Source organism: Phalacrocorax carbo, chromosome 4 (assembly GCF_963921805.1).
Source record: "Phalacrocorax carbo chromosome 4, bPhaCar2.1, whole genome shotgun sequence".
Taxonomy (NCBI): domain Eukaryota; kingdom Metazoa; phylum Chordata; class Aves; order Suliformes; family Phalacrocoracidae; genus Phalacrocorax; species Phalacrocorax carbo.
This window is the reverse complement of record NC_087516.1, coordinates 66,206,344-66,230,335: the sequence shown is the minus strand read 5'-3', so window position 1 is coordinate 66,230,335 and position 23,992 is coordinate 66,206,344. Positions and strand designations below refer to the sequence as shown.

General features: G+C 41.7%; 1 protein-coding gene across 3 annotated transcripts in view; it reads left to right on the top strand.

Moving 5' to 3' along the window:
* The window catches only part of SLC10A7 (solute carrier family 10 member 7), a 156,045-nt gene extending 137,732 nt beyond the window's left edge, over nucleotides 1-18,313 (top strand). For all 3 annotated transcript variants that reach the window (XM_064450293.1, XM_064450292.1, XM_064450296.1), the window contains 2 exons: nucleotides 11,098-11,243; nucleotides 14,556-18,313. In XM_064450293.1, coding sequence (XP_064306363.1) covers nucleotides 11,098-11,243; nucleotides 14,556-14,600 — 191 coding nt within the window. In that variant the 3' untranslated portion in view covers nucleotides 14,601-18,313. The remainder of the gene's footprint in view (nucleotides 1-11,097; nucleotides 11,244-14,555) is intronic.
* The last annotated feature ends 5,679 nt before the right edge of the window (nucleotides 18,314-23,992 follow it).

Here is a 23,992-nt window from a genome sequence, read left to right as displayed (position 1 = left end):
TTGCACATTTTCTTACCTGTTGCAGACTTTTAGTCTCATTTCTTCGCCAGGTGTCTGATAGAGCAATGTAAGTGAAAATGATCTGGCTACTCTTCTGCCTAGAATTGGTGGGTGCTGACCCTTGGGGAGGAAGGGAAGCTGATGGGAGATACATGCTTGAAAGAACGAGTGTCTTGTAGAGGCCATGTCTGGTCTAATATGTATCCCTCACTACTGCCAGAGAGTTAGAAACTCTGTCCCATTCCTGATTCTGAGATCCCAGGGGGCTTAGTGGCTGCTAGAAGCTTTAATGAGTTTTGATGCTGTGATTCTTTGGGCCAAAATGAGAAGTTTTTCTCATTTATTCAGTCTTTGTCCAGCACTTACTTGGAAGGAGCAGCAAGTGATTGGCTGGGCTTTTTCCTCTGCTCTGTGATTCTCCTTCTCTTTGTCCCCTCTCTGTCTCTAGAAAATAAGAACTGAGGGATTCGTGTTACGTGAGGTGATGGCAGGGAGAGCAGAAGTGCCTGGATCAACTGCACGTTGGCATCTTTTTTTTTTGTAGCTCAACTTGAGGGCAGGTGGATCACCTTTCCTAGCTCATTAGTCTCCTAGAACCGATGTTTGGTTCTTCCCACACAACATTATCAGTCAGGTTATTACCATGTTGTCTTTCTCAGCAGACCCCAAAGAATGCCTGGGAAATGCTGCTGTTTCCAGTACGGCTGCCATATCAGAATATTAGCAAAATGAAACATAGACTGAAGATTTCTGTAATTAGGAATAGTATGAATGTTTCCTGTTTGCACAGACAAATCCACCCAAGGTGAGATGCCATTTTGCATGTGTCAGCATTTCTATAATACTAAGGGGCTACCTCCACAAGAAGTCAAACTGACAGTTTGAGTAGGCTGTGGTCGCTGGGATAGTCTGTGCCAGAGCACCCTTTTATTTTCCCTTACTACTCATATATGTGGCTGGCAAGCACCCCCTGTTTGTCTCCTTCAGACCAGAGCATCCCTAGGGGCTATACTTTCACGAAGGAAATGTGCTGGCAAGCCAATCTGAAAGTAGGAAATGGCATAGTCCAGTGAGTTATAGTGGCTTTTGGACACAGAGTACCTGATTCTCTCCCTTGGTTTTTTAATCACAAGATTCACAATATGTCTGATCTATTGCAGTTTACTCAATTTTGACCTCTCTGCGATTCCAGAAGGGGAAATACTAGAGCAAATTAGGGAATCTCCTTTCCTTTCTGACCTGAAATGTATGTTTCTTTGATTAGACTTAGAATGTGGCAAGAAATTCTGTACCAGCTCCCAGGGCTTCCTTTTCATCTTTATACTCTGCCAGTAGTAGGTTTTTTATTAATATTTAGAAAGTTTGCCTCCAGCAGTACTAAAATGTGCATCAGAGGACAACAGTTGTTTACTGTGTTTGAACTGAAGAATCTCACCCAGGAGATCTCATTCACTTGAAGTTTACATCTCTCAATATCGACTTGCAGAAAGAGATCGATGAATAACAATTGTCATTTCAGAGTTGCACCTCTCCAATTATTTATTTGGTTGCGCGTCTTCCCAGACGTACACATAATTGGATCAGACACTAAAAACCAGATTGCAGGTTTTTAATGACAGCAAGCCCATACCTCTTTATAATAAAAAAAAAATAAACACACACATGCATCTGTAAAATGATAATGACACAAGAGCCCTCCCTCCCCACCAAAAACAGTTAAAGTTAATTTATCTACTTTAAGAAACTACATTATATTCAGCAGACAGCTGACAGGTTACCCTTGGGAAGATCCACGTTTGGACATGACTCAAGATTTTTTTTTTTTACCTCAAGCTGGCAGAGGCTACAAGTGTCACCCATACTAAAGCTGGTGAGTATTGAAGATGATGTTGAGTCTCCCTGAGAGAGTTGCATCTACATTTGCTGCTCTCAGTGCACCTTCTGGCAGCCAGTCTGAGCTGCTGACTCCAGACACTTCTAAAACAGTGGGTGCAAAGACGTGAAAAATCAACAGCAGCAGCAAAATTTAGAAACCTCCTATTACAGGATAGTCTTCAGAATCTGGAAGAGAGATCCTCCTCTAAAAGCTGCCATGACCACTGCAAGCACATAACGCTAGTCCATAGAGTTTTAGAATAGGAAATAGTATCCCTCAGTATTTCTAGGTAGTAAGATGTTTTCTCAAAATGCCTTTCCAAATGACTGGAGCATTAAAGCTTTTCTGGCCTCACATCTTCTTTTTTGGCCACAGAAATCAGATGAAGACAGAATTGAAGGAAAAGTTGTGCTAGTATTCCTAAGAAATATTTTTTTTATTTATGAAAAGAAGTAAGTATTTTCTTGGTATACCATTTATAATGAATTAGTGTATCATGTTTTCATTTGCATCAAGGTTTCAGGAGAAAAAAAAGCTTTCGAAAAATCTAATTAAAAGGCAGTATGAAACAGGTTGGAGCATAATCCTTTCCTGCTTGTGTTTACAAATATGATAAGAACAACTATGAAACATGCTTATAATGTCTTTTTTAAGTAATATGTGTAAATAAAATTCACTTAATCAAAACTTTAATGCTGAGAAATCTTAGCCTCAGCTATGTGTGAAATGTTCAAGGAAATAATCAAATCAAATCTCAGCTTCGTGTTTTTAGGGCATTTGTCAATCTCTTTGTCCAGAATTCCTTTCATTAGTAGGTCTAACCTATTAAACCTTCAAAAAGCGTTGGCTACAAGAATTATAGAGAAGGGAAGGATGTGTTTAAATTCCATTCATTTAAACTTCATAGCTTAGATATTGCTAGTGAATTACAAGGAAGAATTTACCCTGTGCCTTGAGTATATTATGTGTATGAAGAGTGAAGTGATATCCAAGCAATAAAAGAGTGCTGAAGTGTGAGGATCAGCTTACAGCATTGCTATGCCCGCATTGTGGTGCCAAAATAAGGATGAGTCACGTTTAAGATATGACTTACAGTGGTTCAATTCATTCTTGAATTCCCTGTTAACTAATTACTATTACCATATTGTCAGACAGGTAGAGGTGTTTTGGAGTCTAAGGCACTAGTCTTCAGTTGTTGGTGTTAAATGTTAGCAGCTGGTAAGATTGCCTATGTTGTTCATTAAACATCACTTCCAATCTGAATGCACCCGTTGAAAACCCAGAAATAGACAAACTGTACTTTCTTTCTCTTCCTCCCAGCTTTTACATTTTTACTTAAAACTTTGATAGTATCAAGATGTGCTGTTTCCTAGTAAATTAAATCACTTAATTTAAATTACTTAAATTACTGATTTCTGGGATGAGTATAGTGAGCCAGTTACCTGAAGAGCAAGAATTAGTAAAAGCATTCAAAGCATATTAGATTTTCTTCTTTCTTTATTCTTGTTAGTTATGGCAAAAGAAATATCTTCTTTCTCATTCATTTCTCCTTCTCCTTTACTTCAATGGTAGACCAGTCCAGTCTCTTACAACATAGTGTGGGTCTCAGTCAAATTCTTGCATCCTAGCTATATGGTCAATATGTGACCCCATTGCTCTGAATCAGAGCCTTCCCAATAATTATAGTCCTCTAAAAGAGGTAAGCCATTTAATGTAATGTGAGGGCTTGTTGAATATTCTGGTAAATAATTGTTCTTTCCCAAAGAGAGGGATGAAGGTGAAAATGTTTTTGAAGATTAGGGTCCATGCAGACCTCCAAACTGAACTAGGGTAGCCCTCCATTTTGCAGTTTTCCCCTGCAGCTCTTCCAGACTTCTTTAATATCTCACCAGTCCCTTGTAAAACCTCCCCCTCAGATGTTTTTTACCACTTTGTGAGTCTGTTTTTTGCTTTGCTTTCCATTACACTTATCACTGACATGAAATATGAAAAAAAAACTGAAAAAAAAAAATTGTCTTTTTCCCTGGGAATATTTTAAGCACAAGTCTTCAAACAGCGTGCGTGTGGGCAAAAAGGCAAGGGGAATGTAGTCTCAACTGCTACAAACATTGCAGAACCTTCCCAGAGACTGAGTGTCATATCACCTGGAGGCTGTTGTGGTTGTGCTGATGGATGATCTCTTTATACCTACTAGCGAGTCAGATTCCCATGGTAACACTAAGCTTTGTCATCAACGTGTGATTGAACCAAAAGTGCCACAAACCATTGTACTGTTGTAAACCATTGTCTAGCCACTGCGGATGGAATCTTACCTTGACACTGTTATTTCCTCCTGGACAAGAGAGTAGCAAAGGTTGTCTGTTAATTCTCTCAGCCTTGGTTCCTTTGCAGAGTACAAAATGACTGTAGGTCTAGGATCTCTTGGTTAGGGATAAGGTCAGAGTTACAGCTGGAGTGGAGCTGCAAAAGGACTACCAAATTTTCCTTTGAGGAGTTTTTCACCTGCAGAAGAGCTTGGCTGCCTGTTTAGGCTCAGCTTCAAGTGATCTGTTGTCCTTCCAATGCGTGTGATTTCATATTACATTGTTTGGTGCTTTCTTCAGCTGAAATGGGAATACTGAGTAGCAAGCGAATATTGGTATTGTTATGGGTTGTCAGATATCATTCAGCTATTCCCATACCTGAAAGAAACTGGTCCTGACAGACGAGCATTTAACTTGAGTTCAATACATGCTCTGGAGAGGGCATGGATATAGGAAAAAGAATCCTTAACCAGTTAATTTGTCAAAAGCATCATCTCCTATCGTGATCCCAGTATGTCGTAATAAAGTTTGAACAAGGGCTAGAAACATCTTCTATCCGTGGCTAGCCTTCACTGAGGGTAGGCCTAGTATATAAACTTCTGTCTCCTCAAAAGTAACCATAGCAATGTGATTTGCCTGGGAAGAAACAGGGAAACCCTTAAGAAAGTTTCAAACAAGATTAGCAGCATCTTGCCACTCTGGTGGCTATCTGCATGAACAGCCTTTTTGTAATCCTCTCAACTGGATTTTGACCGGATCTCACTACCCTTCCCCACCATGCAGTCACTGGGCCACATGCAATACTGTTCTGAAACTTGGTGGTAAAATTTCAGGTGCTCATTTGGAACTGTCTTTGCAGAGATAAGCTCAGAAATCCCCTGCTCTGGCAGCTTAGGGAGGGGTTTAATGCAATATATGCTCCTCTTTACAGGCCTTTTGTCAGCTGAAAAAAATAAATAGCTATTTGGCTTACTAATGTTCCCTTCACATCAACTCCTGAGAGGATCCTTCAGAAAGAGGTTAGCATGGAATGTCAGAGAAGCTGCTGTCATACACTTTATTCGTTTTGTATATTGCACTTGAAGATTATGGCAATGAGAGTTCTGAAATGTATAGATGAGTTGAAGGGAAAACTGAAAATCTGCAGGCTAAGGCTTTTCTTCAGAGTATTTCCACTGCTTCTTTGTGAGGGTTGTTCTGATTCCTGAATGCCTTGTGTTTCCATAGACCTAGCGATGGCCTCTTTGTTTTGCACCAAACATCCTTTCCTAAGAAGAAATGCCGCAGCGTTTTGTGATTTGGAATGTATTTCAGTAATGTAAGCAATAAAGTTTTAGGATAAATTGTTTGTTATGAAGACATGGAAGGGGAAAAACCTATACAGTAAAGTATGTAAGTAGAGCATCTAGCAATAATGCTGGTTTGGGTGTGAGAGATAATGGCCTAGGTTTCGGTGGTAATAAAAATGTTCTATTAAGTTCTCTGAACCCATTGCAGTATGATAGAAAACAGCAAATGATGAAACAGTGCTTTGAGGGGAGCTTACACATTCAGCAAGCATAAAATAAACATATTAAAATAGAAAAAAACACCCTGATTTCCAGTACTTATTGTTTTGTCATTTCCATCATGGGTATAGGATAAAAGAAAACTCTTACTTGCTTGTTAGAAGAAGAAAGCTCCTACTTGAATTTCTTACTTGGCAGATGTCAGTTGAAAGCTCTGCTATGGAATATGCTGCAATGTCAAACTCTGTTGGGTAACTTTAGACAAATGTGTCATGTGTGACATGGAAATATGGCATGCTGTACATTAGTGATTTCCCAAGTGTTTGGATCGGGTAGTAACGTGCTGAGAAAGTGCTCTTTATCTCTCCACACTGTGTACTTGTATAGCAGTGGGGAAAGGCTTTTGGTAGAAATTACTTTAGTCAGAAAAAGAATCCATTTACAATATGTGCCTTCTAACATCTTTCAGACAATGCATTGTATTAAAGAGGCATTTTTTGATTAATGTTTTATAAACATTTTTCAGCATGACAGCTTAAAGTCCCTGTAAAATTGTAAATGCGTGCATAGTGCTCACTTCCATAAAGTCAAATGCTATCTCATAAAGTCTAGTTGGATCCTGTCAGTGACAGTGACACAGAATCAGTACCTTGGAGCATTAAAATTAATTTGCTTCATTTATATTACTGCAGTGATAGCTAGATGAAAAGAGTCCTATATTTAAATTCTCTTAAAAATACTTTCAAATCTTTTAGGATTTTTTATTATTATTATTTTACAGTTAACTAAGCATAGTGAAGTGCAACATAATATTTTCATGGGCCATTTAAGAAGGTGACTATGAAATGTGAAAGTAGCAAAGGGGAAAGGGGAGGATGTGGGAGGTTATACTGGGTGCAGAGGAAGGATAAATAGCTCTCAGTTGTGCAGGCTACCAGAGAAACAGTGGCCTTCGTCCAGGGCTGATAAACCACAGCCTTGGAGCCAAACTGGAATACCCTACAGCAATGGAGAGCAAACAGGGCTTTCCTGTGCCAGGCTATGTGGGTAGTCCTCTCATTCTTCCTTGCTGTTGTTGAAGGTCACGGATAAACAGCTTTTCTCTTGCTAGCTTTTCCTCAGGTTTGCAAAGCTCTTACGTGAAATGGGCAGAGTGAGGACACAAGCAGGGAGAAAAATGAAACGCACTCCATATCACAGGCCTAACTCCGTTCTCTCAGTTGCAGTGGGACTGTGATTTTAGCGCCCACTGCACTTAGTGGAGCTTAGTGATTTTAGTGGAAATACCCCAAATTTACACTACTGCAAGTGAGCAGAATCAAAAACAAGCAGGCTAGAAGCATGGGAGTGAAGAAGAGAAGGAAGAAGAAGGATGGGAGAAAATACAAAAAGAAGGCGACCCTCTGAATACCAGAGCCAAAGAGCAAGGAGGAAGAGGGGAGCACCGGTAGGAGAAACAGCCAAACAATGGAAAGGAGGGAAATCCAGGGTAAAAAGGTGGGGATATCAATGATTTTGTTTGTAATGGATATTTGTGGGATGATCTCAGTGCTTCTTCCCTTCTGCTACCGCTCCGTGTAGTCCTGGCCAGGTGATGTGCTGTTCTCTCACCCAGCTGGGTACCACATTTCCTCTTTCTTTGGAGGAGAATGGGATACAACCCTGATTTGCACCTGTCACGGTGTTTGGTCAGCTCTGATCCAGGAGTTGGACACACATTCATGCAATAGGGCTGTCTAAAAGGTTTTGGCAGCTCAACACCCCTACTTTGAGCAAAGCTGCAAAGCTGCCCAAGTTGGCACCAAACCACAGAGGAGCACTTTGTCATTCAGTTCTCGTGGTATGTAGTGAATGAGGGTCTTTGGCAGAGGAGTTGAACCAAGCTGCTGGAAGCCTGTAGCTTCATAAACCACAGCAACGTGAACGGGTGTTTGTGGTGTGAGCCTTCAGACCGTGGCAGCAGTCTTAAAACTTAATGAAAAGATTGTATGTAAACAGATAATGCCAGTGTTTTTTCCTCTGATGTCAATCAGGATGAAGACCCAGAGAAATCAGTCCAATTATCCTGAAATGCAGATAAGCGTGATTAATGGCTCTGTGAAAACAAAACAAAAAATCCTTACAGGCATTATCGTTATATGTGTGAATGCAGCCTTAATGCTCCAGATGGCAAATAAATACCCTAGTAATAGCGGGGGGGGGGGGGGGGGGAGGAGCTGCTGTGTACTTTGAGGAAACTTAAGGCTAAGGTAGTAGTCTGGGTATTAATACGTGTGGTGTGATCCTCTGCAAAATTTTATTTATTTTAGACTTAGTGTAGCTATCATACTCCATTAGCGCTGGAAGCAATATGCTGTAAAAGATGAGGAAAAGAGGAGTGGACAGCCCAAAATAAAGATAAACATATCCATTTTGCTTAGCACCTTCATTCCTTGCTATCTATCTGAAACATTTAAACTCATCTCAGTCACTTTATTAGTTTTGTTACAGCAGCACCTGTTCATGTCACTACTGTTTCAGTCAGTGTTTCTGTTATAGCTTCTCTTAGTGCTAGTTCGTAATCTCATCTTGAAAATGCATTACGGGCTAAGATACAGTATACAGTATCAGCCCAGGCATTATAATGTCACTTACCTTCCTTTGGCTGGGATTTGGTTTTCATTTTGTTTGTTTTGTTTTTGTTCTGGGTTTTTTTTTTTCCCCCAAGTGTGTTATATATATATTTTTTTTTAAATACAGTTTTGGTTTTTTTAATTCAGGGAAAAGTAACTATTACAATATGGTTTTTCCTAATTAGGAATTTGCATGAATTTTATGTATTTGGAAAACATTAGCAGTCATACTGATGCTTGCAGTTACTATGTATTGCTACAAAAATGTTTAGACAACATTTTTAAAAATAAATAAATCCCATGCTGTTTTGTTTAGCTTTATGGCAATGTTACTGATACAAGCATTTGTGACTGTAGTCCGTGGATTTCTGCCATGAAATATTTTCTAAGGGAGATGCCTACTGGCAAAGTTGGAATTACAAAAATCAGAAAGTGCGTAAAAAGGCAACAGAGCTTTTTCTTTCCATTAAACAAATGCTTACCTGCAAAAAAACCTGTTAATATTTCTTCTTTTCAACAGTTAGTTTTTCCTGGTAAATAACAGGAACTTTAATTGCACATTAGTGGCTTACAGGAACCTATTGTTGTGACATGTATTTAAACAAGCTGTGAATTAAGAACCTCTTTCCACCCAGTGATCTAATTATATTGTCACACTAATTATAGTATTTTGTATTTATATTTGACAACTTTAATTTTCTTTTCCTAGTTTACTGAAATAGCTGTCCTCTAGAGAATTTACCTTTTAGGGTAGAATTTCTCATCTTTTCTTTCAGTTCAGAAAATGTACAGTAATTTAAAGCATGTCTCAGTCACTTTGGATCCATTCTGTTCACGTCTCTGCCGTTAGTTTTCTGTGTGATCTTAGGCTAGTCATTTTAGTGTTCTCTGATTCTCTGTAGGAGTCCTGTTCAGCTTACTAAAGTGTTTTTGGATCTACAGATGAAATTGCAGTACTAAAACACCAGGTACTGTCTTGTGAACATAAATATAGCATGTTCATAGCTTGGGACTTTAGTTTATTTTTCTGTGGTTAGAGAACAGAAAAGGACCCACAAGGGTCAAGTGGAGACTTGGAAACAGGCAATAAAGCCTTTATCTGTTTACAAGAACAGCACGATGGGCATTTGAAGTAAATATACTCCTTAATATAACGCAAATGCCCATTTACTTTTTATCCAAATACTATCTATTCCCAAGTCCCAGAAATTAGTGTTAATAATAAGCAGCCCTATTGTGTGATAGATCCATGATCTTGCTTTGAAGGTAATTATAATCTTGAAATTAAGCACACGAGCCTTCATTTATTTGATTTAATCTTTCCCTGGAAATATCCAGATAAGTAAAGGCTACTAGTATGGGGATGAGATCGTTAGCGGTGTAATCTGATGAAGCTAATCAAAATAATTACAAGAAATGGTGCTGTGGAAACATTATGAAGATTTCAGCAAGCGTGGACATGTGTCAGCAATAGTGGGGCACTGGTGGAGTGGTAAATATTCAAATAAGCTGTTTCCTCACATAGGGAGGAGGCAACTTTTATTAAGGGAAACCTGAAAGGATGTTAAGAACAGGAATTTATCCAAGACATAGACAAAAGTTTATGTAAACATGGCAACTTTGGCTGATCTGAAACATCTACTAATGGGGGAATGGAGGGCATGTGGCACAAAGCTCAGCTTTTTGTCATTGCTAGAAGAGACACACACAGATGAGCTCTGTGAAAATTGTGTGTAGTCTGCTTCGCTGCCAGGTTGATGCTAGCAGAAGATTCCTAGAATGACATTTAAGATGAGGGAGAAAACCCTGATGGGTTCTCAGAGGGTTCCTGAGGAATCGCAGCTGCTCTCGTTGACCAGGCGGAGGTGGTTGCAAGTTTTGCCCACGCCTATGCTTTGTGAGCGTGGTAACAAAGTTCCAAGATTTAAACAGGTAATTTTGAACAATAACGTGTTCAAAGTAAACATAATCAGTTTCATCACTGCAAAACTAAATCAAATTTCATTTTACATATCACATCATCAAGTGGGAAGATTATGCATGGATATGTCTAATAGCATTAGCACTGCTGCGTGCGAATTCAAGCTCTTAGGAAAAACGGCCCATCTCTAGCTCTTACCACTCACTTCTTCCAGCATCTAGCAACTTCTGTACTCCAGCTGCTCCCTAACTGTTTATAGGCATGACCACGTCATATTGCTCACTCAGTTCACTAAACCTTTTCTCTCTCATGCTAAAACATAGAGGTAGAGCAGAGTTTTGTTCTCTAACACATGAGCACTCACCTGCAGAGCACTTGACTCTCTACCTTGACTGCATGAATCAGTTAAAGCAGGGAAGGCTGTCACTTGGGCACTCACTGACTGGCAGGGAGTATGCCAGGAAACGCAGCCCTCCTCCAGTGGTGTACGGACTGAAGAAAAGTTAACAAGCAGGAGTCGGGCAGGTTGGACAGAGGACAATCATGAAAATGTGAAACAGAGCACAGTGAGAGGAAGTAGTAAATAAGCAGTACAGAACTAGGTTCAGCAACAGAACAGTCATGCTATAGCAGAATGTATTTCATATCGAGCCTTCAGCAGGAGTTCATGTTCTTGCTGGTTTGTATGGATTGGGGTTTTTTTTATATAAAACTTCTGAGTCTTCAGTTTGTTTCTTTTGTGTTTTGTGGTTGGGGTTTTGGGGGCTGTTTTGGGGTGGGTTTTTTTGTGAAATGTCAATGCAAGATAAAATGCTTTGCTTTTATGTGGAGATCAAGGTCTGAGGTGAGAGTCTGTCTCCTGTTTTTCTGCCTACAGGGATTCCAATGCTGAAGATAGTATTTGCGGGTTATGAGCACCTGTCCTTAATTTCTGTCCCTTTACTCATCTATCATCCTGCTCAGATTCTTCTTGGCAGTCTGTTGGTACCAACAATAAAATCTTGGATGGTTTCTAGGCAAAAGGTAAGAATTGCTGGGTTTGATTTAAAATGGACAGTGTGCTATGAGGAAAAAAATACCAAACATGTCTTAAACTCCTCAGGTTCCTTCTTGGAGATCCCATGGTAGGGATTTTTCCGCTTCTTTGCTTCCTTTATGACAGCGATAGTCACAGTCGTGTCACATTAAAAACGCAGAACTTTATCCCCCTTGGCTCTGAAAAGGTTCAAATCTTGAAGTTAGACCTCTACGGTTAGTTCTAATTATGAATTCATTCAAATTATGAATTCAGATTGTGAATGGCTCCATCTTTAGCTAATATCAGAGCTTTGGATCTCCCTTATGAGGAAGTGACAAAGATCTGTCCACCAGCACGGGAGCTGGTGAAATAGTGTAAAATGAGGGCACTTGCTGAATGGAATGGAATTGAAGCAGGATGAAGACTTTTTAGGTCACCCTTTACAATAGCTAGAAGTCTACAGGAGTCTGGTGCATCACATTTCAGGCCAAAACTATGGTATGGGATAGCTTGTAGGATTATAGACCATAACCTAGAGGTTTTTGCATCGACATCACTGATTCAAATTATGCTTATTTCAGTACAAATTGAAGCTATTGACATCTGACAGCCATTCTGTGATCTATATGAAAAAATTGCAATGATTTTAGCCAGGTTCTCAGAACAGTAGTAACCACCTCACAGAAAACTAGTCCACGCAACTGATCTTCATGCTGTCTTTAATATTCTGAGATAATAAGGATCAAGAAGCTGTGGCAACTGAAGCAGTCTTTGACAGCCATCTTAGGTGAAGGTTGAGACCTACTGTGGGAAGCCTAGCACCATCAGTACCCTGCATTCTCCACTTGTCAGTGGAGAAATTTTGTTTGATAATTTCCATGTTTCCAATTTTCAGCAAAACCTAACAGGCTGCCATTTTACTGGCTTCACTCCACTAAAGTCACCTTGCCTAACTGAATGCTAAAATTCCCCAAATCAGTGATTTTTATGTGGCTCCACTTTTGGTTACCTGAATCATAAAAAGCAGGAAAACCCTCAATTTTCAGGAACTGAGTCTGGAAATTGGACCTTGTTAAGATACGCTTATCTTAGCATCCAAAATGGAAATTTGAGAATCATATGTCATTTCTCCATCAGTCTGAAAGTAATGATTATTTTTTAAATCAGAAATTATCAAGAGACATTACAGGTTGTGTAAAGAAAATTCCATGCTATTCCTGCAGAAAGATAGCCTAAAGTTGACACTACCAGTGACACATCAATCCCTGCAATGCTGGCTTCTCTTCAGCATCTAACTGCTACCTGCTGCCAAGACCAGGAGTAGGGCTGGAGCTGATCCAGACCTCCCCAATCCTTAGGGCTGGAAATGGCCTTTAGGGTCTGCTGTCAGTTGGTGCAAGTTAACACAGCCTTTAAACAGGGCATCAGAAAAGTCAACCAGCACCGGGGAGATTTACAGTTCACCAGCACTAGTTTCTTATTCATTAAGCATCAAATAAACCTCCTGTGCTAATCAGACTGTAATGCTACAGTAGAACCACTTTGGGGGATTGTTGTTCTGTTGCAGCAGTTTCTTCAGTTGGTCTTCTGTATTATTCACAGATGTTATTTTAATTACTCTCTGAAAAAAAATCAATGAGGTTGGGTCTGGTACAGTTATAATAAGTATAATAGAAGTGAATGTTGTGACTGGATAATGGTCTCCCGCTTTGAAAATAAACATGTCATCATCACCCTTGATGTTTATTTTCTATAAACACCTTGGCTTCATTTTGGCATCTCTCTTGCAGGGGGAGACGGTTATCCAGTCAGAATACTCAACTGCAGTGACATTCTTACTTAATTATGATAGTACATGTGATCTGGTTGTATGAAATTGAATTTAAATATTTAGAGGTTCATCTACACTAAGGTATTTCTAGTTTGTAAATATGGCAGCAGAATCTGCCAAACTACAAAGTTAAAAAATTGCTTCCCCAAACCAGATGCGGAATGATGTCTCTCTCTAAAGTCTCTTGCTGAATAATATCCAAAAGTCTCTTGCTGAATAATATCCGAAAGACTAATCTCAAACGGCTAGATTTAACAATGGTTAAATGCTGGCATTTCTGAAAGCTGGTGTTTCTGAGGGGAATATAGCCTATTTATTTTTAAAGGTTTGGATTTTTTTAAGGGTTTACATTTGTGCTGGAGCGTTTTTCAAGCAGTGCTTACAAGCTTTAAATGTACAATATTAAAGGTTAATATCTACAATAAGAAGACCCATCAGACATCTCTCAGACCGAAAACTGCTTGTTTAGCCAACCCTCTGGAAATGATAAGTCTCTCACTTATCAAATGCCAGTCTGTTAGGGCACTTCACCCAAAGGCTAAGGAAAACAGAGGTTCCAAATTTCAGGGATTTGAAAATTTCACTAATTTCCCTCTCCCACAGGCCGACTCATCCCGCACAAGAAAGCGCTGAGCTTTTTTGTTGCAGAGCACACCAAGAGGTAGCCTTCACAGTGACCACATTGGTATACAGGAGCAGCCAAAAACCTAACACCTTTTAGGCATGTCACATTTTCCTCCTAAGTTAGCAAGACTGCTTCCTGCCAAACTAGAAGCATGATCACCTATCATTTGAGTTGAACTTCTGTCACATGCTGAATAAATAGTTCAGCTACCATAGTTGGCCAGCCCTGTGGGGAACACAGAGCTAGACCCTGCCATCAAATAAGAAAGGCATGTGGTTTCTCTGCTTCTCAGTACGAGTAGACTAGAGCTACAAAGACATCAGGTGTCCCCTGGCATAAGATCACCTCTGGACTGACAGGCTTTAGCTTATTCTTACCTTTTTCTCAGAAAAGAAGGTACAAACATCTGAGGTGTGTGACATCCACCACTGCAGCAGTGACTATACTCTGAGCAGGCTTTGAGCCATATGGAAGGAGAACAGGGAACACAAAGGTGTTGGCAGAAATTTTCTTCAGTCTTTCCCTAAGTGGGTCAGAAGCTCTTGTATCACTGCCACAAGGGGTTTGAGTGGGGTCCAAATAGTTGCTTTCTAAAAGGCCCACCTCCACTTCCTTCACTGGCACCACATTCCTTGTGGTTCCTCTGTTAGGGCTGTCAGTATATGAGAGGTTGTGGTGGGCTATCAGAGACAAAAATGTCACCACAGAGCCCGGAGTGGCCTGTCAGCTGCATGCTGACTCCCCACTCAGCCTCCCAGAAGCATACACAGCATTTTATTGCCCCTCATAAATAAAAATCTTGTACTGTTGGTCGTCTCTTAAGAATATAAAAAAAGTGACTGTTTTGTTTACCATTCACAGGCACTGAAGTTAACCAGGCAGCCCAAAGCACCCGTGAAGGTATAATTATGGAGATGGCCAGTGTCACAGTGAATGTATATATGTACTATACCGTACACACAGACAATTGAGACAACTGGGTATTTGTGAATGTTACTTCAGTGCATATTTTATTTTTATATATATATATATATATATATATATAAAAGATACCTGTTAAGTGCCTTACAGATGCATTTTTGGCAAAAGCATTGTTTGCAGAAGCCACTTTGTTGGTTACTGCAAGAGGTTGTACAGTATTTTGGAGTCCTTTAGTTTTTATTTTTCTAACCGAGTGAATGGTCATGGCTAACAGCTGTTCCTTCCATTGTCCCTGCTTTGAAGCCAGGTGCACCAGCTGTAGGCCTCTGTCTTAAACTAGCCAAAATGACCAGAAGCCTCTCCCACTGCTGGCTGACCCTGGGGAAGAGCTTTCTGAAGGTTTGTTGGGTTTTTTTTCCAAGATTGACTTGAATTTCTGTGTGACTCTGTTACACTCCTTAGTCATATGACTGTGACATGCCTTTTTCTTCTGAGTTTGTGTATGCTCAGCATGGGGCCATCCATTGGATAGAAGCTGAGAAGCATGAATTATTTGCATTTGTTGACACAGTTGTCTAGACATTCCTTCAAAGCTAATGGTTTCTCAAGAAAATTCTTTCAATTCCATTGTATGATATTGTGCCATTGTATATCTTAAATGCCTCATAAGCTTCTTCAAAGAAATGGTCTGGTGCTTGGGTTATGAATGAAGTATTTGTGTTTGCAGCTAGGAGATCTTTTATAATTTACCCCTAAAGAAACAAATTTTTTGTTTTCTTTTTTCTTTTCCCTTCCCTGGTGCAATGCACAGAGATCTGCAGTGACAGAATTTAGGATGCTAATATTGAAACAGAGCCTTTACTGTAGTAAGCTAAGCTATGTTTTCTATATTGCTGCATTGGTAGTGAATAATAGCTTGTGAGGACAAGAAAGTTGACATTTTTTTTTCCAATTAAAAGGGTCCTTACAGTAACAGAAACACTATCTTAGCTAATTTGACAATCAGTCACAACTTTTTTAAAAATAAAATGTTACCCTTTTTAATAAACTTATATAAAAAAAGAATACAAAATACTATTTCTAAGAGGAGCGTTGAAGAGAAAGGAACACAGGCATATATTTAAACATATAGCCAGCACTGCATCTTGTCTGGGAGATTAAGATTTCAGAAGTGTACTCTCGCCCAGACTCTGAGGTGTACCCATCTGCAAAGACTGTGCTGGCAATTGTGCATTAGAACATTAAAAGGAATGAAAGAAATAGGTCAAGCTGGGATCGATATAAATGCAGAAGTTTCATGTGTGTCATGGTTAACGTTGCAGTTAATGGTGGAACCGAGTGCAAACACCTAGGAGCAGATCTTTAGCAGATGTAAATTATCGTAGCTCTGATAAGGCTATAGCCATTTACACAAGCTAAAGATCTTTTGTGTCACAGTGGGCCTGTGAAATCCATATCCTTTTGCCCTAGTGAAAAGAATTGTGTTTGGTTTACCTAGTCTGTTATTCCTAGTCTGTTATTCCTGCAGACAACGGGAAAGTAACCTGGTACCAATCACCGGTGCTTTACCTGACGGTCAGTCAGTGCAAGACTGCTCTGTTGCCGTCTGTGTGAGACACTGCTGGGAGCTGACAACATCCCCTTGTTCAGAATTGTCATCACCAATAAAACAACCATGTGATGAAGGTATGTGAGGTGGCAACATGTGGAATTCTTTCATCCCCTGGAGGGGGATCAAGCTCTGCACACTGAGCAGGCGGGAGGGCTGAGGGACACTGTCCTCCACCCGTGTCCCCCAGGGCTGTGCTCTCCTCTCACCAGCCAAAGGGCAGCGGGCAGTGAGCTCACAGTTTTGATCAGTGCATCCGTAGACAGCATAGTCAGATCCACCAACAGGCCAACCTGCGAGGCAATTGGAGAGAATAGCATGCATGTTCTTGGGCCAAATTCAAGGTTCCCCTTCCTTGAGCAACCTAACCGGTAACTTTGTCTGGGCTTTAAAAGCCAGCTTGCAGCAGGGAGTCAGGACAGTTTCTTTTTCTTCTGTTTCCATAAACCTGAAATTCCAGAGCATGCAAGGACTTCATTCCAATCCCACTGAAATCAATGACTCTTTCTGTTGTTTTTGAATGGCAAAGCAACAGGCCCAGAAAGAGCGCTTGCTTTTTTTAAATATATAGAAAGAGTTCAAGCATACAGTAACTTACCGTGGTTGTGTCAATGCTAAATAGTCAGAACACTGCAAGTACCCTTACTGAGCTACCTCTGCGTACTGAATCTCCGACTTTCAGTACATCCAACAACTTCCTTAGGTTCCACTGAACACCTCCTTTTTCCTTTGTTAAACTTCCTCTACATTTAAGAATATTTCAAACTGTTTTAAGACGGAGTTTTGTTAGAGCCTTTACAAAGTCCTTGTTGATTGCTTGGGGCAGCCTAAATATTGTGAATGAGTGTTGGAGGTGTTGGTCTGAAGGGTATATAAAGCAAAGCTAGAATACATATGTTAAATCCATACTTAATGAAGCTTAGTTATGCGTATCAATTCTGTTATGTTTAAAGACTGTTAAGATGTTTGTCTTATGACTTGTTACTATGCCTATATGTCTTTAATAAACAGAATGGTTTTGAATTTAATTTTGTTAATAAGAAAACAAGATAAAATTACTTGTCCTCTAGGTCAACTTTTTACCTGTTACCTGTGTTTTGTTCTTTTGTGGGTAAGCTTTTAAACTGTTTGCTAGTTCTTTAAAAAAACAAAAAATCTGTGAACCGTACAGAAATATTTTATGAACTAAACTTGGGGAAAGAAAGTCCTCAGAATACTGCAAATTATCATCAACTGAAAACTAGTTCATTGAACTCTACCAGTTTTTCAGTAGAGGGTTAGAACAGTTCTGAATCTTTTCAACTTCTTGGCTTCAAATTTAACTGAGAGATATCTGGTATTGAACATAATCAGGCAAAACTGATGGCAAACAAGAACTTTGCCCATGTTAAAATGTAAGGATTTTCTTGATCATCAACACTTCTTATCTCCTGCATACCTATAATCCCGTCTAATGACAGCAGAGTTAAAAAGCACCCAAACAATAAAAGAGCACTTCAGAGGTCGCAGGGAATCTTAGTGCTTTGTATTGAGTTACTCAAACATTTTATTTCCCTTTTTGTGCACTAAATTTAGAAGGTTTTGACGACCCCAGTAATAGGTCCAAGATAAATCATTTTTTATGTGGTTGAAATAAAAATTGTGGGATTTTCTTTTGCATAGATCCTTTAGTTAGTGCGAATAGGTTATATGACAGAAAAGGCAATCTCAGCAGAAGCTGCGCAGTTGTGCTTCTTCACAGAGCAAAGGGAGAGTCATCCAGCAGCTTGGTTTTACAGAAGTAGTCCCCTACGTTATTCTGGTAGTCAGGGAAAGAGGAAAGAGGAGCTGTTAGTTTTATTTGTGTACAGTTTTCTGTGGAAATATCTTGACAGCAGGAGGTTAGAAGGCAAGATGAAATATTGTCTGTCTGTGAGCACTTTTATTTATGTGCAAGTGCATACGTGCATAAGAGATGAGCCGTTTTATATGTAGAAATCACTAGAAAGGACCAAGTCCCTGGTATACATTTTTTTGCAAGACTGCATATGGAGAAAGAGCTACTTTTTTATGTTATTCTGACATTAAAAATGAAATTTCAGACACTGAACTGTGTTTTGTATTGAATCATAATCTCATACAGAACCTTTACGGCAGACAATCGCAGCACTGTATTTGTAAACTGTAGACTATTTTGCACTTAAATAGATGTTGATGCATTTGGGAATTACAGCACCGTAAAGGGCTAAATCATAGTTCTTCCATTTTGATATAATCCGAATGCATTTATATTACTATTATTATAAAGTGCCAGAAACACACACAGTCCCTCACAAACACGTTAAATAGACAAGAGACTAAATTCTGCCCTTGGTTACACCTGCACATCTCCAGTGAAAGGGCTGTTAAGCTGCAGAGCGGTCTCCCTAGGGAAGCTGTTTGAAAAGCCCTGCCATTGTTCTAACAAAGCTCGGTGATAATGTAGCACATGACGAGAGTAAATGAAGACTGTTTTACTTTAGATTTGATGGCCTGCCCTTTCCAGCACCTAACAAACCGAATCTCTGTTGTCCCTACTCCCATGGGTAGCCCCAATCTCCCAGACCAAAACTACAGCATCGTATCAGAGCAATGTCAGAAGAGGGCGGTTGTCTCCTTTGCTGTCTTCTTGCTTAAACCACGTTATCACTTGTGAGCATTAGACTGTGACTTCTTTGAGGAGGCATTTTGAATTAAATTCTTCAAAGTTTATGCGTAGAGTTCCGTTAAAATTCTCATTCAACAGAGAGCACCCTGCAGGGGTGTTCCCTCTTCTGGAGCAGCGTGGGCAAGGACTGTCCGATGGCTTTAGATGTGCAGGACTAGAGAAAGCAATGCCAGGAAATGCGGGTGCGAGGCGTTGCTACCGGCAGATCTGCTTCATGCTGGTACCTGGAGCTGTAGCAGAGGTCATGAAAGCAGCCTCTAAATTCTTCTCTTGCCAGAAAGGTGGAGAGTGAGATCTTCAGTGAGAAGTGAAATTAAATTTGTTAGTGATTAAAAGGACAAGAGAGATGTGTTGGAAGCAATTGGTGCCAATGAGGCCTCTCGGCTGCTCCCCTAAGCAAATTGCAGTCTCGGTGGAATAGCAGCTTCTCAGTCCATCAAATTGCAGTAATCAAGTCTGGAGCTGATGGAAGCATGAGTCACCACTTAATTTTCTCATCAGCGGAGGCCAAGTTTTCAAAATATTTTTAGATGCATTTCCACAGAGATTTCTGCCAGCCAGTGACCTATAGAGTGACAAGAAAATGAGCAATAGCTGCTGTCGAATCAGGCTCTGCTCCCTGCTGCCTACCCTACTGACTGCCGTTTTGGGCAGAGAGGGGAGATATATCGAAGGCCTTTGGCACTGTTGTGCAGAAAAGAGCCCCACTGAGATGACGCCAACACCTGGATTCGTTTTGTTATAAAATAGCCCATTAATTCTTAGGCTATCTGGTAGGTTCAAATCAACTCTGACTCCGTGTTGCTAGCCCAGGCATGAGATTAGAAACTGGTGGTGATCCCTGCTCAGAGAGACAGCTGATACCCAACAGCCGCAGCACACAGAAGAGGCCGTGCATCTCCTAAGGATCCCGTGCTGGTGCGTATTGTCCTGTGTTCTTGTTCTGCTGCTCTTTACCTGCGTTCGAAGTTGCTACCTGGCACAACCCTTTTCACCCAGTTAAGAAGAAGAAAAAAAGCCTGTTTGGGTGGCATCCTCTGTGGGTGGGCTCCACAACTGTAACAAAATCAAAGGCTTGCAGATGTTAGCAAGCTGATGTTAGTTCATCTCTGTAAAAGCAAACTTACAGATTTTCGTCAGCTTTGTTATGAAACAGTTCCAAATTCTAAGGGAAATCAGCTCACTTAAAAGGGAATAAAATGGGCTGCCTCAAAGGAAAGACAATTGCATTGATAGGATTAAAAAAATTATGGAGGTCATGCAAGAACTGGCCTTTTGCCAGAAAAACTGCAGGAAATAAAATTTGAGTCCCGTGACAATAATTGGGTATGAAATTCTATTGACAAAAGCTTTTGCAATTCTGCTCTCCCTCCCATTTCTTAGCTTTGTGAATGCAGTCCTCCCCATCAGTGTCCTTTGTCTGCTGCACATCCCATGCCCAAGATGTTACAAAATTCTTATTTCCTGCTGCTTTCCCCGTGTAGTTTTGCCACTTCTTGTCAACAGTGTTTGATGAAATGCGTGATAAAACGTCTTTTTTCCCTATCTTCAACCTAAATTCCACCCCCCCACCCCTTTTTGTTTTTGAACTTCTCCCAGCTAGCTGTCCCTGACTGAACCTGTTGGTGTTACCACATCAAGACGATGCTCTCATCTGCTTGGAGAGCATCTCTAAGAAGATGCTCTCTCTTTTTAAAGTCCCCGTCCCATAGCAGCACAACAGGATCACCATGACCAAGAAACCAGGGCAGCTTTCCAAGAGGCTGCTTGGAGAAGCCAAAGTCAGCCTTTTGTGCTGACACTGAAGAACTTCACCCATGCAAATTATGGTTCTCATGTTCTTCCTTAGGACTTACAGCTCCCCTGGATGGAAACACCCGTGTACATGCAGGCCTGCAGCTCACCGCTGTATCCATTGTAGTCACTGTTGGTCCTTTGGGCAATCCCGTGTTGCTGTGTGATACGTTTTGCCAAGTTCTTCAGCAAATTCTTGCTTGTTCTGTTTCACAACGTTGCTTTAAATTACAGAAATTTTGGGAGAACCTCAATATTTTTCTTTACAAAAATGACAAAAAATCTTTTTTCAGTGAAATATTTTAGATGACTGTTTGAAAAAAAAAAAATTAACTTATTTCCAAACAGTGACTCAGGACTAAAAAAGATGCATGTATAGTATTCATTCTGCCCCCTCCCCAAAACGTACACGCAGTCCTTCCAGTACCTCATAGCGAGCTGCCTAAAGCTGCTTTTAGATAAACCGCTACAGCATCTGTTTAGGTCCAATTCTGTGATAAATAAAATATATCCCATAGGCATAATAGTGTACTAAAAAAAGAGAGTATGACACGATTTCAGCCAGCTAATATGATAACTCTATTTGATGCAGCTCACGGAGCGTTAATGTGGGAAGCCTGTATCTTTTCAGCTCAGCTGTCTGCGATGGTGGCGCACAGATCTCTCCCCAAGCTGCAGCCAAATCCCACAGCTGCGTGAGCAGCAGCCTGGGAGCAGGACTTCCCCGGGGCGCCGGGGTTTTTTGCCACCCTGTGCTCACAAAGTCCCTTCTTTCTGGCCCCTCCAAATGTAAAAGGCTGAGTTGCGATACGTGAGATTGTGTGTGAGTCGGGGGAACGGAATAAAAGCGCTGCAGTCTGTGGAGCCGGACTTTTATCCCGTTTCTGATCAGGTAACACGTACTTGTGATGCATAACACTAACGTGTGACCTCTCTTGATTGCAAAGGGCATAAAAAGCTGTTTATAGCTATACTATCACGTATCAGTGTGCCCAAATAATCTCATTTAAAGTATCTATCAGGACATTGTTTAAAAACCAAGAAGAATATTGCTGGTACCAGTTTTTTTGGAAGATTTTTAGGTAGCTTTTTGTGTTTTGTTTAAAGTAAGGTGCATATTACATGTAGAAAAACTGCTGTCCATGTGTAACAGGATGGATATTAAACCATTATCTTCTATAGTTTAATATTTTACATATATTTAAGAATGTATTTTGCTTGTCTAGCTCGCCTTTCGACAGCAAACTCTCTGCTAATTCGTCCCTTTTGAATTTTTAGCTTTGGTCTACACATAAATATGCTCCAGCGTATTGCAAGCAGCAGCTTTGTATGTTTCAAAAATAGAGTGAGAAGTCTCAGTATTTTTCAATACTAGTGAAAATAAAACAAAAATTATTCTGTTACGATGGCATAGTGGTATTCTTTGAATAGCTGCTGCTTGGAGTGTGCTTGAAATTTTTTTCAGAAGCCCCAGTTTAGGGGTTTATTTTCTTAGCAACAGAATGTTTGCTCTGAACAATCCCAGAAGCACAATACATTAGCAGAAGGAAAAGAGTATTTATAGCCAATAATTCAGCTGTTATAAATTATGACTGTAAAGAGAGAGAAAAGGGTTCCCTTTTAAAACTTACTGCCAGATTCTGGTTTCTGTGATGCTGAGTAAGGTAAGTAATGTTCTTTTGATTAACAGCCAAGCCTTGAGTGGTTTTCGTTTAAAAAAGACTTTATTAAGCCTTTTTCTCAAATTCATCTTTTTTGTTCTGTTTCGAACAGACTTTCATCCGAAGAAGACTCTCAATGACTTTTTAGCCTACATTAAATTCCCACTGACGAACAGATGAGAATAATTTTTAATTTGCTCCAACAGGAACTGTTAGGCTTCGCCACATAACTCATGCAGATCACCGAGTGCGCGGGTCAACTCTTCTGCATGGTACTGCTTAGAAGTCACGGTAGCTGTCCTTTAAAAATCAGACGTTAAGTCAGCCCTTTGACTTGGAGGATTTGGACCGATGGTTGTCTTGGGCCTTATTTGTTCGCAGTTCGGAAAATGAGAGCTTGCTGGTGAGCGTGGATTCTTAACTTGCGGGAATCTATTGATCTGTCCCTTCAGCTCGCTTTGTTGCACCTGCAGCCTTTCCCCCGACGGGCATTTCGCAGCGCAACCAGAGCCGCGGGCTGGCGGCGGCTGGTGTGGGCAACAACGGGCTCCGCCATCGCCCTGCCGGCGGTGAGGGACTGCGGCGGGTCTCCTGAGAACCCAGGCGCCGCCAGCGCGTGTGTGCCACTGTCACCGGTGTCACTGGTGCCACTGGCGCCCCTGACCCGGGCCCGCCCCGCAGCCGGCGGCTCCCGCCGGGGCCCCGGCGGCTTCGTGCCCGCCGCTGCCTGCCCCCCACCCCCCCGAGAAAATGGCGGCGCCCGGGCGAGCCACCCCGGCCCCGAAGCCGCCCGAAGGGAGCCCGAGGCCGGCGCGCGGGGTGCCGGGCGCTGCCCGCTCCGAGGCCGGCCCGGGCCGGGCGGGCGGGCGGGCGGCGGCGGGGCCGGGCGCGGCCGCCATCGCCGGGGCAAGGCTGCCCCCTGGCGGCGGCGCGGGGGCGGGGGGGCCGCGCCGGGCCGCGTTTTACATCTTCATTGGCATTGGCAGGAACGGGGGGCGGGCTGGGCCGCGCGGCGGGCTCCCTGCTCGCCAGCCCGGGGTCGCCCGGGAGCTTCTGCCGCCGCCCGGCCCGCACCGCCCCGCGGACCAGCGTCACCCCCCCCCCGCCCCGGCGGCTGTACCCCTCGCCCCGCGGATCCAGCACACGCCCCACACCCCCCCCCGGCGGCTGTACCCCTCGCCCCGCGGATCCAGCACCCCCCCCCCCCCCCCCCCGGCGGCTGTACCCCCCGCCCCTCCCCGCAAACCAAACCGCAGCAGCAAGGGTCGGCCTGCCCGCGCCCCCGCTGCCGGAGCGGGAGGTCGCGGTTAACTCATCGGGCACGTCGTGTTTGTGCCACGTTAGGCGCTGGGAATCACCGGCGACACTTTACTTGACTGGGTTAAATAGTTTCTCCGCTTTGGGCCGTGTGTTTGCATAATAAATATCAGCAAGTTGCGCCTTCTGCCTTTCCCTCTACACCCCCAGCCTAATGCCCTTGGTACCTGGCCGTCGCTTCCTAATGCACATCAACATTCGCTGATATACAGCACGCCTGATCTTTGACTCGCCTTTGAAAGTGCGACACATTTTCTCCACAACAAATTATACTTTGACATTAGAAGGTGGCAATCTGTAATGGATATTG